General features: G+C 43.9%; 2 protein-coding genes across 2 annotated transcripts; both read left to right on the forward strand.

Annotated features, from left to right (window-relative positions):
* The first annotated feature begins 1,560 nt into the window (after positions 1 to 1,560).
* LOC128515574 (serine/arginine repetitive matrix protein 2) lies at positions 1,561 to 9,276 on the forward strand. The gene is made up of 7 exons (XM_053489664.1): positions 1,561 to 1,740; positions 4,295 to 4,419; positions 4,616 to 4,800; positions 5,602 to 8,059; positions 8,183 to 8,276; positions 8,365 to 8,406; positions 9,256 to 9,276. The coding sequence occupies exons 1-7, from the start codon at positions 1,561 to 1,563 to the stop codon at positions 9,274 to 9,276; spliced, it is 3,105 nt and encodes a 1,034-aa protein (XP_053345639.1).
* A 1,503-nt stretch (positions 9,277 to 10,779) lies between these two features.
* Positions 10,780 to 18,995, forward strand: triobpb (TRIO and F-actin binding protein b). Its single transcript, XM_053490259.1, has 13 exons — positions 10,780 to 11,186; positions 14,772 to 14,828; positions 15,074 to 15,142; positions 15,246 to 15,335; positions 15,570 to 15,679; positions 15,781 to 16,153; positions 16,873 to 17,095; positions 17,196 to 17,307; positions 17,424 to 17,583; positions 17,676 to 17,792; positions 18,132 to 18,218; positions 18,309 to 18,494; positions 18,613 to 18,995. The coding sequence occupies exons 1-12, from the start codon at positions 11,181 to 11,183 to the stop codon at positions 18,462 to 18,464; spliced, it is 1,560 nt and encodes a 519-aa protein (XP_053346234.1). The 5' UTR covers positions 10,780 to 11,180; the 3' UTR covers positions 18,465 to 18,494; positions 18,613 to 18,995.
* Positions 18,996 to 19,560: the final 565 nt, after the last annotated feature.

Here is a 19,560-nt window from a genome sequence, read left to right on the forward strand (position 1 = left end):
GAATGAAGCAAAAGTCTAAATTCTGTGACGTTGACCAAGACCTGGTTGATGGTATCAGATGGACCGGTCTAAGTGTTCTGATCTCCTCCTGGGGTTCACACACACACACACACACCAGTCTCTACACAGAGAGGTGCGAAAGCGAGGATGTACAGGCTGAAACACGACCAGACTGACAGGATGTCTATAGTGTCTCACTGTAGTAATCACTGAGCAGAAGAACATCTCCACAGCTTAAGAAGGTTCCTCTCCAGTCGGTCAGGAACAGCACTCTAAGGAAGACGCCTTGACAAGGTTTAAAATCATGAGTGTCACAAAGTGTGACCTTTCTCACTTCCAAACGGATACCTCTGGTTTAACTCTTGCTGGTGTTATTACTAGCGCTAGCTTTACTGCGCATCAGAGCCAAGGGACCGCACAGATATGTGTGACAAAAATGAAAATGTACAAACTATATAATTAAACAAGTCCTTATATATAAACATGTATAACTCAGGTAAACTTACAGCTTAACTGATAGCAGTTTCTTAAATACAATATCTCCTCGTGTGTGTGTGTGTGTGTGTGTGTGTGGCCGACGCTGGAGCAGCACCATGTACCATCTGCTCTCAGGCTCATGTCACTTTCTGATATTTAATACTGACCTCAGGTCTGCGACGGCAGACATTCTGGCTCCGCGCTGTAACTCAGTGTGTGTGTGTGGTCGACTGGAGTCAGATCCAAAATGGCCGCCCATGGTGATCCAGTTGCTTCTATTGTCAGAGCAGCCAATAGGACACGTGTGTGAGAATGAGTGACTGGGGAAGAGACATGATGCTGTCACTCACTTACTAACTCACTCATTCACTCTTACACACACACACACACACACAGCGAGCACAGCAGTAGGTAAGGTCTGGATATATCTTATGAAATTTGATATTTTGGGTGGTTTGGGATAAAATCTTCTGTTTTTGAGTTTGTGGTTGCTTTAGTGCAGAATCAAGTGTGTGTGTGTGTGTGTGTGTGTGTGTGTGTGAAATGGGTGTGCAGTGTGTCTGTAGTGTGTGTGGTGTGTCTAGTCTTTCAGTGTTTTCACTGAGTGGTTAGATCACTGTCACCTTAATCTGATAAACGACTAAACATCTTAAATTAAGGATGTTAGATCACGCATATTATTATTATTATTATTATTATTATTATTATTATGGAATGTATAATTATTTAACGATATTTTAATATAGAAATGATATCATATGAAAATATGATATTTTAATATAGCAAATTCATAGCATTTTATATTTATATTTATATTATTATATTAATTTTTAAATTGTTAAGTTTTGTTAAATTTTTACAAAAAATATAATAATAATAAATTTGTTTACCATTTTTTTGAAAAATGTTGTAATTTTTTTAAAACATTATTGTTTTTAACTGAAAATATAATATTTGTAGTATACTTAACACATTATTGTATGTATCCTTAAGTTAAATGCCTTTGTGTGTGTGTGTGTGTGTGTGTGTGTGTGTTCTCTCTGCCCTGTGTTTCCACTCTGAGTGTGCTGTCCATTACCCATCATGCCCCTCACTGGTGATGAGCGTGTGTGTCCCGAGTTCCAGCCCAACATCTTCGATTCGTCACGCTGCCACGAGTGTCTTCGTCTTAAACACTTGCACACACCCACACACACACCTGCACAGGTGAATCCGGTCAGCGAGAGCAGCAGCAGCAGAGAAGAGAAGGAACAGAGCACTCAGGTGAGTGAAAAACAGCAGAGAGAACTATGGGGATGGACCCCAAACGGGTGGAGAAACAGTTTTGGTAACTTGAGGAGCATTTAGGACCAATACACACCTACATGTCACATCATTTCTGATTACTGTGGAAATAAATCTATGCTAAACCACAGACTCAGAGATAAGAGAGATGAAGAGGGAGATAAATTGCAAACAGTACAAGTTCTACCGGAACAACAGTAGCCTCCAGAACTTCAGCTGGAAAGTAAGGAGAAGTTATCTTCATGATGGAAGCCATGAGGTATTTAATGCAGGCAAGCAAAAGGGTGTCTCAGTCACGTGCATCCAGAGCAATGTGGTTCAGATGAACGGTTCTCCACCAGTTCTTGGGCAAGTAGGTAATGTGAAGCCTGAGCAAAACAAGAATGTGTTCTTTCATTCTGCTACAAGCTGCCAGTTTTTTATGAGAAGAAATCTATTCCTTCTGATATTTCTTCATCATCATCTTGTCATGCTGTTGGCTAACTTTTGTTCAGCTGGAACAAACATTAAGGAAAGGGAGCTTTCAGAGATCTTCAGACCTGACCTTCTAATGCTAGGAATGAACATTTCATATAGGGTGAAACCTTGCATAAACCTTTAATTTCTGGAAGCTTTTATATAAAATCTTCAATAAAGAGTGTTTGTGCTGTCGATCAACCAGTAGTTACAGTCGCAGCAGGGACTCATCAGGGACAGGTGTCTCCAACCTCACAGACCACTAGAAGAACTGTGAAGTCAAATCATTAGCATGTGTGGCCTTATGAACCAAGCATTCCGCATTCTTTAGTGGATATGGTACATTTTGCCCATCAATCTGGACAAGATAGATCAATGGCATTGCATTATACCAAGGAGAGGACGTTTGTAAAAGTTAAAAGTTGCTCATCAGTGTAGATAAGATCTGCATAAAGGAACAAGTTGAATTACAGATCACATGAACGGTGAGGAACCCTTTTTCAGATCCTAACAAACTAACACTTGTAATCACCTCACCTCAAACCTCACACAATATTATGATTATCACCTACAGCTTCAAGTTAAACACTTTAATAGCAGTTGCAGATACAGTTATATATCTTATCGATAAAGGCACACTGTTTTCGAAAGCAGATGTTCCTGTCAAGAAGCTTCTGAAACTTGAAACTAAAATAGTTTAGAAACAATATCAGGCATGCTATGACTCAGGGGTTGAAACTCTGGGGCTAAGACGATTAATCTAAAAACTAATAAAAGGTTTCGGTAATGTAAAATCATCTCAAGGCGGCATGGTGGTGTAGCGGTTAGCACTGTGGTCTTGCACCCATGGTTGAGGGTATGATTGATGTGTGTGTGGTGTTTGCATGTGCTCATGCTTGGTGGGTTTCGCCCGAGTGTTCAAAGACATGCAGTTAAGTGTTCCCAAATTGCCTATAGTGTGTGTGTGCGTGTGTGTTCTGTGATGGATTGGCACCTCCTTAAGCGGTATAGAATATGAACGAATAAAACCGTCTCAGGGTGCCTTATCTGAGCTGGCCCTCCTACTGAAGGTTGACTTCCTGCCGCCATTGCTGCACAAGCCATAATCACGCCATCTCTGCTGGGTGAAGGTGCAGTGGCAACGTTTCACCGAGTTGAGCAGGGTTGTAAAAGTTCTCCATGTCCATCTTTTCTGTTCACCCTTCACATGTCTGTTTAGAGTCAGTGTGAGGAAGTGTGCTGGGAGACATGGGATGTTCTTAGTTCTCCACTTCATCCAAGAAACCCTTAAAGCAGATTAGAAACAGAGTGTGCGTTCTGTACAGGGGGTGGTTAACATACTGTAAGGGATCCTTATAAGGAACAAGATTAAAGACATCTAAAAAAATATCTTAAAAAGGTTTAAGAAGTAACCCTGCGATCCTCACGTCTGTGTTCACTCGCATTAGAAATTAATGAAGGCAGATCATTCCTCTGCTCGCCTCAGAATCATAAGTAAAACTGTACAGGTTTACAGTATAAGTTGTGGGCAAAGAGATAATAACAAAGTGATAAAAAAGAGGAAGATAGAGAGAAAGTGAGAAAGAAAGAAAGACGAACACAAACAGAAATAGAGCGAGAAACAGAGAAAGAGAAAAAGAGTGAGAGGGGGTTTACAGGAGGAACAGCAGAGAAATGAAATAATGATGAAGTGGAGCAGCACCTGGGTTGGGTTACAGAGGCGTAACGCAAACCTAACCACACACACCCACACACACACACTCAGAGGAAATGACTGTGTGTGTGTGTGTGTGTGTGTGTGTGTGTGTGTGTGTGTGTGTGGTGAAGTGCTCATATTATCAACCATCTTGAAGCTTTCGACACCTTTCCTTTTCATCATCTTTGTTTATTTATTTATTTATATACAAATATTACACAATCGTTTAAAAAAAAATATATATATATAGTATAAAATGATATCTAACTATATCCTGAAAAGTAATTAAAAAAAAATTAGGCTTTGTTTAATCATGAGTTTAGCCCCGCCCACTGAAGCTGTAGCTGGCAAATAGAGCTCTTTTCTAATTGGCTGTCTCAGGACGAGTCTGACGATGTGTCGGTGCTGAGCGCTGGCTCTCTGTGTATCCTCAGTCCTGACTGTGACCTTTACGTATGTGACGGAGACGTGAGCCAAGACCCAGACGAAGAACTCACCTTTGACAGGTAAAAAAAAAAATTCCTGGAACTTATATATTTAACATAAACTATATAATGTCTTTATTTGCTCATTCTATCAGTTCATATCGTCTTTAATGAGTTATGATGTTTATTAGGTCTTATGTGCATTATTTGCATAACAGTTATATAATAATAATAATGGCACTGTACTCTCTCTCTCTCTCTCTCTCTCTCTCTCCAGTCAGTGTGAAGGTGACTCGTCCTCCAGCGTCTCTTCTTCTTCTGAAGAAGTGGAAGACTTCTTCTCTCTTTCATGCAGCAGGATGACACGTCTGGATCCACCGTCACACCGGAACAATCCACGCATGTGGATGGAGGAAGCACGCAGTCGAGACACCTTCAACCGCCGCTCCTCCGTCCCACACGGTAACCAACAGCGAAAATATGAGTTTTTATTTGATGACCATTATTGAAAACATTTAAAGTCTGTATATGCAGATATGTATATTGGGTATATGTTAATGTGTTTCTAAATGGAGAAGTAGGTGAGTATTTATATATGGGCTTAATGACACACTCATATATGCCAATATATAGAGATATAAGATCGTATATGGAGATGAAGGCATGTCATTAACCCCTTATATGGAAGTCTTCAAACAGTAAGACACAACACATCCGTATATATGGTTATAAATCTTCATAACCTGCACTGTTAAAGCCTACAAGCTAACTAAGACAGCTTAATGAATAAATGAATAATGATGAAGTCATTTTGTTGCATCTTTACGGCTCTGGTTACGTCCTGGTGCATTACCGAGGGTGTTCCCTCAGTGTTGCATTACCGCATGTGCCATGTTCACATGACAAGGCTAAATACACATACGGCGCCAACCTGTCAGTTAGTGTGCAACGATATATCAGGATGATGAAATAGTTCTTAAAATAATTTTTATATAGTTTTATATATATAGTTAGTCCTAGTACCAAATACTGAACCTGAAATAGTCTTGTGCTGACTATACTTTAGCCATAAGTATGATAGTATGGTTGCATTTGGTTGCTATGGTAAGCTATAGATAATCCTGCTTAACATTTCTGACTGGACAAGGAGCAATGCATGTTTGAAAAAAAAAATATTAATGTAGTAAGGAGTGTTCCAGTCGCTCTAATTTTTTTAAGTTAAAATGAAAGTGTAATTAATTATTTTTCTCCCTCTATCTTCAGTAAGTTCAAAGGTTGCTCAAGATCGGGAAAGTGGATATTTCTCTCTAGGTCGTGCAACTGGTGCTCGGACATTAAGTGACAAAAGTCCTTCTCCTCATCGGCATGCTGAACGTGGACATCCTTTACCAAGCAACCGAACACTTGAGCCCAAGGCTGCCATTCCATTTCGAAATCCAGACCTTGGTGTACCTTCACAGAGAAGAACCTCTGAGATCCAGAATCCAGATCTGGCACCAGTCGAACTGAACTTATCTCCAGAACCTGTGGACCTCAGCATTGAAGTCGAGGCTCAGGCAGGTCCGAGATCTTTAAGTCCCACGCCATTCAAGCAGGCAGAATCATTAGCATCAGCAAAAAAAAAAGAGTTTAGAGCCTCGAATTCTTCTTCCAGTCAATTCGGAAATTTCTTGTCCTCCAAACAGGATTCAGGCTTTTCTCGCTCGTCATCTCCATCCAGAAGTTCCTCCCCTTTCAAAAGGACAGAGTCTGTGTCCTCACTATCATCTCGTGGCTATGGGAGGGACAGTGTTTCAGAGAGGCGAGATCAACAATCCCACAACCTGAATCGGACGTCATTTGGTCGTTCAGCTGAAGCTGAACCCATTCGGAAAAACTTTAAAACTTTTGCTAACACTGTGAGTGCCATTGGTAGTGGCACTAAGTCACAGTCAAGCCCTTATGCTGACCTGAGAGCAGGGTTAAGGAAGACAGATCCCCCTAGTGGGCAAAGCACTAAAATTCAAAGTCCCTCCCCTGCAAGGCGGAGCCATGATGTAGCTGGCCAGTCACTTCTCCGTAAAACGGAGACAAAAAACATTTCAAGTAGTCAAAAGAAATGTGAAATTCGAAACTCTTCACCAGCCAGGAATAGCGGTCAGTCCATGTTGCGTAAAGTGGTTGAAGGCTGGCGTAGCGCTTCACCTGTAAGAAAGGGCTATGGGACGGCCAGCCAACAAGAAAAAAATCTTGTTTCAAATGGTTGGAGTCATAACACCACAAGCTCCTCACCTTCAAGAAGGAACTTTGAGGCTAGCAGCCTGTCACTGCATAAATCCGAGACCAAGAGACACTCCCCCCAATTAATGCGGAGCAACGATGTACTTACTAAACAATCATCTTTAAACAAAACTGGATCAGAGCTATCTTCCTATAGCCGAAGTCCATCTCCCTCAAAAAGGGGTTACGACCCTCCTGGGCAATCACGTTTTCACAAACCAGAGAGCAGCAGTTATTCTAGATCAAGTAGATCTCCACATAACCGAAGTCCGTCCCCTTCAAAGCAGGATTACGACCCTCCTGGCCAATCACGTTTTCAAAAACCAGAGAGCAGCAGTTATTCTGGATCAAACAGATCTCCTTGTAACCGAAGTCCATCCACTTCAAAACGAGATTATGACCCTCCAGGCCAATCACGTTTTCTCAAACCAGAGGGCAGCAGTTATTCTGGATCAAACAGATCTCCACATAACCGAAGTCCGTCCCCTTCAAAGCAGGATTATGACCCTCTTGGCCAATCACGCTTTCTCAAAACAGAGAGCAGCAGTTATTCTGGATCAAACAGATCTCCTCGTAACCGAAGTCCATCCACTTCAAAACGGGATTACGACCCTCCTGGCCAATCACGCTTTCTCAAACCAGAGAGCAGCAGTTATTCTGGATCAAACAGATCTCCACATAACCGAAGTCTGTCCCCTTCAAAGCAGGATTACGACCCTCCTGGCCAATCACGCTTTCTCAAACCAGAGAGCAGCAGTTATTCTGGATTAAACAGATCTCCACATAACCGAAATCTGTCCCCTTCGAAGCAGGATTACGACCCTCCTGGCCAATCACGCTTTCTCAAACCAGAGAGCAGCAGTTATTCTGGATTAAACAGATCTCCACATAACCGAAATCTGTCCCCTTCGAAGCAAGGTTATGATCCTCCTGACCAGTCACATTTTAAATCAGAGTGCAGCAACTGTTCTAAAAGTGGATGGGGCCAGGCTATATTACACAAAACTGTCAGTGAATCCAGGATTGAGTCTGCATCCTACATGGGGAAATCATCTAACAGCAGCACAGCAGGGTCATGGCGAGGCTCCACACACTCTCTAAACAGCCCACCGATATCTCGAAACTCCTCTCCTTCCAGGAAGAACAGAGAAAGCAAGCTTGCAGGTGTTCAGAAATCGACCCATGTTTCCTGGAGTACCGGAGACAGGAGGCAGGGTCGGGATAATCACGGCCCCTCCAACCGGAGGAGAAGCCCCTCCCCCATGACGAGAAGCCACACTTCTTCTCAGAGCTCGATAGATTCAGTTATGTCGAGCGGCTCGTCTGGTCTAAACCGAGAAGAATATGCCATTATGGCTGACCTTCCAAAGGTCAAGAAGGTTCTCCACAGGGCGAGCCCCAACCAGATGGAGGGGACGGAGAGAGGAAACAGAGACGAAACCTCATTATATAAACCAGCCAGGTAAAAAAAAAACTCTAAAAAACAAATCAACAGAGAAGAAAAGAGCAAATGATGCGCTATAAAATAAATCTTAAGGTCATAAGGGGTGTGTTAACATGTCATTATGCTAATGTACTCCCATAGCCACTCCCACACTAAACCTGCCCACATCACCTGGGACGACATGATGGATCAGCGAGGAAATCCCTTGCCAACACACACTCCGTCACACACACAGGTATCATCACACCTGCACAGGTAACACACAGTGAGATGTTTGCCGACAGACAGATAAACATGCAGAATATGCTGTGTTTGTGTTGAAGGAAAATAAGATGGAGCAGGAGAAGAGCGAGAGAGTTCAACAGGTATGTATCACTCTTTCTCTCCCTCTCTGTTTCTAGAGAGTGATATATGTAAAGGCATCAGCAGCACCAGTGATGAATAAACTGAGCCCCGTGGCAGTGTGTGAAGTGAAAGTGCTGCCTGGGCACGTATTTCAAATTCCTGAAGCTACTATCACTTAAGAGGAAAAACACAAATCAGATTAAATCAGTCTCTGCATGGGCATGTTGGCTTACACACTAACAGACACAGAGTGTGAGAAGAACATTAACAACTGCAGCCTGCATTTAACACAGGAGAAAAAATTGAACAAAACACAAAGAAGCACATCAAAACACGACAAAACACACTGATACAGAGAATGTTACTGATCACTGATACTAAAAACACTGAGGAAGGAAGAACATTAAACGATGCATTTTTTCACTTTTAAAGTGACTCTTATTAGAAAGAAAGAAAGAAAGAAAGAAGATAAATCTTAATAATATTAAGACCCTGGTAATGGAATGAAAAGTTATAAAATGCAAGTTGTTCTGTCATAAAGCAAAGCTAGTTTACTTAGTTATGCATAGCTGTCACTTATATACCAGTTAGTAATCTTTAGTGATTAGATGCTAGGCGTTCCACAAGTGGTGATAATAGACAGTAACAGTGCTGTGACGTGTAACTATATGTATGTTACACGAGTGGGCATGTCCCAGGTGTTGTCCAGTGGTTAATGACACTGTGTGTCTCAGCGTGGGTGAGAGTAGGTCTGTATGGTCCGCAGTACTGAGGAGAGAGCAGCTGTCTGACTAAACCCACATTCACAACCAGTCACAGAAGCACTTTTAGTAAGAACACACATCTGATAACGTTATGTTGTCTTAAAGAACACGCCGTCTCTGCAGTAATCACTTCTAAGTCGTTCTGATTCGCCTCTGAACCGTCCGTGTCGTTCTGTTCACGGCTAACACTTAGCTACAAAGCTACTAGCATCTAACACAAGGCTGAATACCAAATCCCTCTCTAACCCCTGAGCAAGGGCACTACTCACTGTGTGGAACAAGGGAGTGTACACCCTACATAGTGCATGTCCATATAAGAATATTTGGGTTTTTCACCCCGGAACCTGAAAGTTAACGTAGCAGATATTCTAAAGTGAAAAATCTTGTAAGTTTCTAAGAAGTGTCCACCACCTCCATGGTTTATTCTCCTCATCTTTTGGCTACATAGTACCGGTAAATATGAAAAAAAAAAATTTACCTCCTGTTAATTACACTAACTGTCGTTTGCTAACTGTCTATCGCCAGTTGCGGTTAGTTTGTTATGTGTTGGCAGAGCAAAAAAATAAGTAAATAATGAAGAAACAAATCATGACCTGTAAAAGCAATATTAAAAATCATGAAGTAGTCTTGTGCTGAATATAGCATGGCTATACCCTTGTGCTTTTGACCACATCACAGTCGTGCTATATTCAGCAATACATCTTGTGTGATAGTGTTAATTAATTGTTAGCTAAATCAAACATTGTCAGGCAGAAATAAAACAAACATACTGTAAAGCTTTTAATGAGCATGTTGTTACTGCTTTGTCTCCGATCCAGCTGACCATCTCCCATTTTATCAGGGCTTGTGACTGGCACTAATGCACGTATAAATGTTGACCGAATAAATACAATGATAATCACCATTGGCCTCCACGGTCACTAATTCCACTACAGAGGTTCCTAGATGCATGGATGGATGGATGGATGGATGGATGGATGGAAGGGCTGGTACTGCGTCCAGTGGCTATAGTACAGTATATAGGTTTGGCTGGGAACTGAACCTGGGTCTTCCACATAGCAAAGAAACCTACCACTGAACCACCAATGCCCTGTTTTAATGAACATGAATGGGACAGGGTTGGCTTGATCAGTTAAGGCTGTGGGTCACTAGGTTACTAATTGGAAGGTCAAGGGTTCGAGCCCCAGCAACACCAAGTTGCCCTTGTTGAGCCCTTGAGCAAGGCAGGCCCTTAACCTTATCTGCTCCCAGCTTCCTACCTGGGATATGTGAAAAATAATTTCATTGTGCTGTAAGGTACATGTGACAAACAACTGAATTATTATTTTGTTGTTTAGAAGGGAGGCGGGACAATAATTCAACAACAAAATAATACATATATTTAAAAAGGTTTGATTTATAGGTTTGTGTTCTGATTTTTTTTCCCCTCAACATAAATGAATAAATGTGTTGGAGATGTTTTAATTCCGTACAGAACACCAGCACTACAGTCTCCTCTTAGGAGGGCTTCAGCCTCCGAACCCGGAAGTACCCGCGGGGTGTCGCGCGGCCCGGCGCCGCCTCTGATTGGCTGACGCGCGCGCCGCCTCTGATTGGCTGAGGATGAAGCTCGGAGTTTAGTCTGTGAGGGAGCCGCCCAGGAAGAGACGCGCTCGTCTAGTTAAGGGTTAAATAAAGTTGTTAAAGTGTGTATAGGAGCGCCCACACGAACCGCAGCACGCCCGGGACCGGTTCACTCTCCCGCTGGGTGTCGGAGCGCAGCGTTATTAATGCGTTATGAAGCGGCGCGGAGGCGGATCTGTGTCTCCTCAGGACTGAGTTAGCCTGTTAGCACAGCGACAGGGAGCGCGCGACAACACTGCTGCTGCTGCGCGCGCCTCGCCTCACCTCACCTCACCGCACCCGCGGAGCAGCGCGCGCACTCAGGCTCATGGAGCATTAACTCTCATTCAGCTTGAGTTTAATATTTATCTGTTTATTGTTTTGTTTATTATTATTATCTGCCTGTTTGCTTCCTGGATCATCCGAACATGACGGTAAGAGTTTAGTGTGTGTGTGGAGTGTGTTCTGACATCAAGTCTGATATTTATAACTTAATAATAAGTACAGAGCCGTGTGTTTGTGTAGGTAAACATCATTATCTGTGTGTGTGTGTGTGTGAGAGAGCGAGAGAGAGAGAGAGAGAGAGAGTGTGTCTGTTTTGCCACCTATTCAAACTGAAAGTGTGTGTGTGTGTGTGTGTGTGAGAGAGAGAGAGATCTGTGTGTAAATGAGAACCACAGGAGATATATATATATATATATATATATATATATATGTGTGTGTGTGTGTGTGTGTGTGTGTTGTCTCCCCCCTCCCAGATGCCAAAAGTTTTACATTGTCCCCAAAAATAACCTGTGAGAGGACACAGACCCCCCCCCCCCCCCCCCCCCCCCCCCCCCCCCTACCTGCAGAGGGATGTCAATTCTTCCTGTTGTGTGTGTGTGTGTGTCACCAACTGGTTGATCAGTGCGTTTTTTATTTCAGCACATCACCAGTCTGATCTGATCTGCACACTGTTTCAGTAACACACACACACACACACACACAGGGTCATGATGTAATGTCTGATCTCAGGAGTTGATTTGATTTGTTCTTGTATTGGTGAATATCAGACTTTGAGTTTTTAGGGCATTGGGTTAAGGTACTGAGATACAGATCAGAAGGTTGTTGGTTCGAATCCCAGCTCCACCAGAGTAAGCGCCTTGATCCTGTGTCCTCCAGAGGGCGCTGTATGAGACATGGTGAAGAGGGAGATTCACTTATATGTACTGTGATGTGTGTGTGTGTGTGTGTTTGTGTGACTAATCTATTATCGACTTAACTTCATTTTTAACTACTGGAGTGGGATTAAGTGTGTGTGTACCAGTCACTAGAGATTGGGAATAAATTAAATCGGTTGTGTATCGTTCTTTTTTTCATGTTTCGCCACACTGACACCAGAATCTTCTTTTTTTTTTAAATATATATAAATAGAGATGCAGTGGTTGATTGGACGTGATCAACTGATATGTTCAACTTCAACAAGTGTCCAATTGATGATGTATATATTGATGATGTGGCGTATTTTTATGGTGTTACATTTTCAAAAGTCTCAGGGCCTCAGATCTGCCTTTTTTTCCACAGACTCTGTGAGTGAAGTAGTCTCAAACCCACTCAGTACACACACATACACACACTTAGAGATGAAGAGGGAAATTTGATTCAGTTATGAATCGTGCTGTTTTTTTTTTTTGTTTATCTACATTAATAATAGAGATGAATCGGTCAGTGATGAGACTCGTCTGGTGTTTAGTGTGATTTTGGTCGTGATCAGCTGATCAGACTCGGATATAAACTGTTCTGTACCGAGTGCAGAAACACATTATTATAGCATTACATCATCAAACATTGCAATGATGTAACAGTGGAGCTTTAATTTAAAGTTAGATGTTAAACCCTTGTATTTGAAGTTATGTTGTAGTGTTTAGATTCTGCACTTGTGTTTTAAGAGAGAAAAATAATGTTATAAGTAACGAGCTTCATTTAATTACTTATTAAACTTTTATAAGATCTAAAACTGTAACACAACCTGGGGGGAGAAATTTAATACTGAGTAGGGATATTTATAAAATCATAATACTTTTTAATGGAACTAGCACCGAGGTATCGGTATAATATTGAAGCGCGCGTGTGTGTGAGGATTGTTAGCGTGCGAGTAGCCGTGTGTGAATGCTGAGGACAGCGGTGTTGCGTATCACACGTCTGAAACAGTTTGAGAGGACTGATCCCTCAGTGTGAGAGCAGGAGCAGTTAGTCTGTGTTTGACAGTGTGAGTGGTGTGAGTGTAAGTGTGTGTGGTGGTAGCCCACAGGCGGTGGTGGTTAAGCTGCAGTACTAGAGGGTTCATTAGACACTCAACACCATGTAGTGACTTTATTATCATCATCAGTGTTCTCTCTCTCTCTCTCCCTCTGAGGTTAATAACGAGTTCTGTGTCCAATTAAACACTTCATTGTCACACACTCCTGTAGGTGATTACACACACACACTCCTGTAGGTGATTACACACACACACACTCCTGTAGGTGATTACACACACACACACTCCTGTAGGTGATTACACACACACACACTCCTGTAGGTGATTACACACACACACACTCCTGTAGGTGATTACACACACACACACTCCTGTAGGTGATTACACACACACACACTCCTGTAGGTGATTACACACACACACACTCCTGTAGGTGATTACACACACACACACTCCTGTAGGTGATTACACACACACACACTCCTGTAGGTGATTACACACACACACACTCCTGTAGGTGATTACACACACACACACTCCTGTAGGTGATTACACACACACACACTCCTGTAGGTGATTACACACACACACACTCCTGTAGGTGATTACACACACACACACACACTCCTGTAGGTGATTACACACACACACACACACTCCTGTAGGTGATTACACACACACACACACACTCCTGTAGGTGATTACACACACACACACACACTCCTGTAGGTGATTACACACACACACACACACTCCTGTAGGTGATTACACACACACACACACACTCCTGTAGGTGATTACACACACACACACACACTCCTGTAGGTGATTACACACACACACACACACTCCTGTAGGTGATTACACACACACACACACACTCCTGTAGGTGATTACACACACACACACACACTCCTGTAGGTGATTACACACACACACACACTCCTGTAGGTGATTTTACACACACACACACACTCCTGTAGGTGATTACACACACACACACACACTCCTGTAGGTGATTACACACACACACACACACTCCTGTAGGTGATTACACACACACACACACACTCCTGTAGGTGATTACACACACACACACACACTCCTGTAGGTGATTACACACACACACACACACTCCTGTAGGTGATTACACACACACACACACACTCCTGTAGGTGATTACACACACACACACACACTCCTGTAGGTGATTACACACACACACACACACTCCTGTAGGTGATTACACACACACACACACACTCCTGTAGGTGATTACACACACACACACACACTCCTGTAGGTGATTACACACACACACACACACTCCTGTAGGTGATTACACACACACACACACACTCCTGTAGGTGATTACACACACACACACACTCCTGTAGGTGATTACACACACACACACACTCCTGTAGGTCCGCTCAGAGTCTGTGGTTTGAGTTGAGCAGTGTGTGTGAGATAACCGGTCATGTGACCTGCCGTGGTCAGGGTGTTGATCTCACAGGGACACTGAAAATCCCATCTCACTGAAGTGTGTGTGTGTGAGAGACAGACAGACAGTTGCTCAAAGTTGCCTAATCTTAAGCCTTAAGTGTATTGTGTGTGTGTGTGTGTTGCTCAGCTGTTTTTCATCTTTGGGGTTTTTCCTGTTAGTTTTAACACTTTCGAAACATGCTTGCACACACACACACACACACACAAAATGTGTGACAAATGTGTTTAGCTTAAATAGTTTAAGTACTAACCCCCCTCCCCCCCTCTCTCTCAGCCTGATCTGCTGAACTTTAAGAAAGGATGGATGTCCAAACTGGACGAAAATGGAGAGGTACGTCTGTGTGTGGGTGTGTATATACACTGTATGGCAAAAATAAACACAGTTTTGATTACAGAACACACACTCCGATGTGTCCAGTCGGTGTGTGAAATGATTGCTTATGCTCACAGGACCAGTTTGTCACACACACACACACAAACACACACACACGGATCATAACCAGGGTTTAGTAATGTGTGTGACATCTTCAGTCATTTCTGTTTCTGAAATGGTCACCTGTGTGTGTGTGCGCGCAGTGGAAAAAGCACTGGTTCGTGCTCACAGATGCTGGACTGAAATACTACAGAGACTCAGGAGCTGAGGAGGTATTGTGTTATTGTGTGTGTGTGTGTTTATTAATTCTTATAATATTTTTTAGAATAAACAGTCTGATGGAGATACTGATCTGTCTGTCTCTCTGTGTCTTAGAAAGATGAGTTGGATGGAGAGATTGATCTCCGATCCTGTTTGAAAGTCTCTGAGTTTGATGTAGAGAAAAACTACGGCTTTCAGATACAGGTGACTAAACACTCACTCACCCACTCACTCACATTCACCCACTCACTCACCCCTTTACTCGATTCACTCTCACTCACCCACTTACTTCCTTTACTCGGATCACTCACTCATACAGTTATTAACTCATAATAATTTGTATTTATTCACGTATATTATTTGTATTCAGGTTACATTGTTTAGTATATTCATATGTCTCTTTACCCCCCCCCCTTCCCCTGTCTGTCTGTCTGTCAGACGGCGAGTGGTGTGTTCACCCTCTCAGCAATGACGGCGGGAATCCGGAGAAACTGGATTGAAGTTTTGAGGAAAAACATCAGACCAAGCAGTACACCGGACCTTACACAGTGAGTAACTCTCGCACACTCACACACACGCGCGCACTCACTCGCACTCTCTCGCACACACACACAGTCTCTCACTCTCTGTATGTGTGTGTCTCCTGCAGACTCCCAGACAGCACCACTGATAGACAGGAGTCTCGTCACCAGCCGTCTCGCCGTCAGTCAGAAGCCTCCTCCGGCCCCGCCCCCACGCACCGCAAATTCGATTATGTCGAGCTCTCTCCCGTGGCCACACCCACACCCGGCCCGGCCGACCGAAGAGAGGCGGGGGAGGGGCAGGTGCGCGAGCACGGCCAGGGTCAGGAGGACAGGAGTCGGAGCGTGCAGAGGGAGGTGGCGACGTCGCGCAGGTGGCCGGGGAAAACGGCCGAGCAGAAGCGCCTGGAGGAGGAGATCGAGAGGAAGTGGGAGGAGTTTGAGCGTTTGCCACTCAAACCCGTGGTGTCCATGTCTGCCCTGGGGTCGCTGCAGAGGGAGGTACTGCGTGCAGATGATCCTCAAATTTGCAAATAATCTTCATTTGCAAATTAAATCATTCATCTGGTGCTGTGTGTGTGTGTGTGTGTGTGTGTGTGTGTGTGTGAGAGAGAACATGCATGTGTTATAGCTGCTTGCAGAGTGTTGCTGTGTGTGTTAGTAATAGTTAATCACTAAACTACTTTACATTTTGTATCTGATATCCTGTGTGTGTGTGTGTTTGTTTTATATTACTCACTCCTCTGTTTGATAAAACAGATTATTTATCCTTGATAACCTTTTTTCACTGCACTGGGGTCAGGTCTGGGTCTGGTTCAACGAACACAAAACCTGAACCAGGGCAAAAACTGTAACAGAAACCAGTACAGGAACCATAATGGGAACCAGAGCAGGAACTGTTAGAGGAACCAGGGCAGGAACTGTAACTGTTACGGCAACCATGGCAGCTACAGCAGGAATCGTGACAAAAATCAGAGCAGGAACCGTAACAGGATCTGTAACAGGAACTGTAATGAACCAGAGCGGGAACCAGAGCAGGAACTGTTAGTGGGACCAGGATGGGGAGCAGGGTTAGAGTAAGGTTATATCAAAGGAAACCATTAGGCAGAACCAGACCCGGTATCAGAACCTTTTTGTGTGGAAAAGGGCAAGATGACTCCTCTCTGTTCACTCCTTCAGTGGGCTTTACCCCCTCCCCCCCCTTTTTCTCTCCCCCTCAGGTGTCACCTCTGACGCAGCAGGCGGAGTGTGTGCAGAGTGCAGGGGGTGTGTGTGTGTGTGAGGGTGGGGGGGGTGTGTGTAGGAGTGTGGGTTTGGAGCAGATGGAGCGCGCTCACAGACAGGCGCTGGAGGAACTGCAGAGGAAACACCAGCGTCAGACCGCGGAGATGGAGAGAGACAAGGAGAGACTGTTGTATGAGGAGACACAGGCCACGGCCCGCGGTGAGAACACGCGCGCACACGCACACACACGACTAGTAACAGTTTCTTTGTGGTTCTGCTCCATGTTCTGTTAAAGTAATTTTGTGTTTGTGTGTTTCAGCGATGGAGGCTTTGAGGAAAGCTCATAGAGAAGAACTGGAGAGAGAAGTGCAGAAAACTAAACACCTTACAGCACAAACCACAGGAACACACACGGTCCAAGAGCAACAACAGTGAGTGTACACACACGCACACACATTTATAATGTATTACGCCTGTTGATATACAAACCCCACTGTGTGTGTGTGTGTGTGTGTGTGTGTGTGTGTGTGTGTGTGTGTGTGTGTAGGCAGGAGCTCCTGTCCTTGAAGAGAGAGCTGGACAGTTTATCAGACCGTTACTCTCAGAAATGTCTGGAACTGAACAGAGAGCAGCAGAATAACGGAGAGAAAGAACGACAGATCAGTGTGAAGGAGAGAGAGATGGAGCAGCTGCGCAGACAAAACCAGGTAACCGACAGAGAGGGGGGCAGGTGGGTTTAGGGCAGTGGTTCGTTTGTGGGCGTGGTCACTAACCCCCACCCCGCCTTTATTCTCCACAGGATCTTCAGTCTCGATTGACGGATGAGATTCGGCGCATACGCTCGTGTGTCACAGGTCAGAGGTCAGAGGAGATCATCACCGACGGCAACAAGGGCCGATCAGTGTGTGAACTGGAGGTCAGAGTCCTCAGTAATCAGTAGAGGGGTCGAGTTTTATATTAACTTTATAACACACACAGCTTTATAACCACGGGCAGACACCAATGTCCCTGTTACTCACGGCGTCCCTCAGGGCCCAGTCCTTGTTCCTGCTACTATTCCCTGTATAAATGCTTTCTTAAAGTCAGATTACTCTCTCTCACACACACACACACACTTCCTGTTCTGCTCCACTGGCATGCAGGTGACGCTCATTAGGTCAGGGGGGGCGGGGCGGGGGGTTTGGGTGTAGATTAATAGTGGTTTATTAATCGGGGCTTTGATAGGGTGTCAATATTTTACTGTGTGTGTTTTTAGGTGCTGCTGAGAGTGAAGCAAAATGAGGTGGAGTACTTGCATAAAGAGATCATGTGCTTAAGGAATGAAGTGGAGTTTCTTAGCACGGTACGCTGTGTGTGTGTGTGTGTGTGTGTGTGTGTTAGTTAACTCAAACCTTTCATGTGTCAATACTGTACATTTTGACTATGTGTATAGGAGAAGCAGAGTGTGTGTGAGCAGTATGAGCAGGTGTGTGAGGAGCTGAAGGTCATGAAGGAGAGGAGCGAACGAGAGATTCAGACGCTTCAGGAACATCTCAGACTCGCCATCGCCGCCCTGCAGGAGGAGCGGGGACTGCACAACAGCATCTAACACTCACAAACACTCAACTCTCACACACGGGTACTGAACACACACACAGTGTACCACTGATAAACATCTGTTACTGTTCTTATATATATATAATATTATGTATGTGTGTGTGTGTGTGTGTGTGTGTGTGTGTGTGTGTGTGTTTCAGCTGGAATGGGAGAGCGAACCCGATCATGTGCCTTTTATTTCAATTGCGTCAGCCAATCAGGAGCAGAGGTCTGGGTTATGATACACTGGATGGCTTTGATCTGCGTCTGCACTTTTTTAACGTGTGTGTCAGGGGGTGTTTTATATGAGAAGTGTGTGTCAGGGGGTGTTTTATATGAGAAGTGTGTGTGTGTGTGTGTGTGCATGTCTAACGTGCTGTCATGAATCTAAAAACTGGACTAATGAGGAGTATTTTCTCTGACACACACACACACACACGCACACACAGGGACGTGTTGGATGGAGTAACGTCTCTAACACACCTTAAGCGGCTCTACATTCCAAACACACACAGTCTCTCTCTCTCTCTCTCTCTCTCTCTCTCTCTCTCTCTCTCTCTCTAACACACCCCTGTCCCGATCTCCTACATGACTCAGGGGTGTGTACGGAATACACTCTGCATTTGTCCCAATATTTCTGATCCTAGGAAGTTCTTAATGAGAGTTCTACGTGAAACCTGCAAGAATAAAGATAGAATGGTTCTAGATGTTTCTGTAACGGTTATGGACCGTGCTCAAAAGGCAAGTCCTTCAACTAGAAAATTCCAGAAGTTTCTGACTGGGAACACTTCTAGAACGCAGACCCAGAATGGTAACCTGGTGACACAAAGTCATGACTAGGAGGGGTGTAGACTGATCGAGTAGTTAAAGGTTCTAGAAGGAGTGCTTGACTGGTCAAACTTGAGACCTGAAGAGTCCTGTATAAGTGTTAAACCAGGAAGTATTGAAACTGAAGAGTTCCAGAACATTCCAGGAGTCAGATTTGCAGGTGGAGTGGTTTAACATGCTTAGACTGGAGAATAGTCTGACAGAAATGATTTTAATCAGGAAGTGCTGTGGACTGCAAAGCTTGGGTAGATATCCTCAGTCTGTAGAAATGCTGAGAGTTA

The sequence above is a fragment of the Clarias gariepinus genome, chromosome 28 (assembly GCF_024256425.1).
Source record: "Clarias gariepinus isolate MV-2021 ecotype Netherlands chromosome 28, CGAR_prim_01v2, whole genome shotgun sequence".
Taxonomy (NCBI): Eukaryota; Metazoa; Chordata; class Actinopteri; order Siluriformes; family Clariidae; genus Clarias; species Clarias gariepinus.

Coding starts and splice junctions, on each gene's coding strand:
- LOC128515574 (XM_053489664.1), top strand. CDS start 1,561: ATGCCCCTCACTGGTGATGAGCGTGTGTGTCCCGAGTTCCAGCCCAAC. Junction 4,801..5,601: donor CCGCTCCTCCGTCCCACACG/GTAACCAACAGC, acceptor CTCTATCTTCAG/TAAGTTCAAAGGTTGCTCAA. Junction 8,407..9,255: donor AGAGCGAGAGAGTTCAACAG/GTATGTATCACT, acceptor GTTGTCTTAAAG/AACACGCCGTCTCTGCAGTA.
- triobpb (XM_053490259.1), top strand. Junction 14,829..15,073: donor AACTGGACGAAAATGGAGAG/GTACGTCTGTGT, acceptor GTGTGCGCGCAG/TGGAAAAAGCACTGGTTCGT. Junction 17,584..17,675: donor AGCTGCGCAGACAAAACCAG/GTAACCGACAGA, acceptor TATTCTCCACAG/GATCTTCAGTCTCGATTGAC.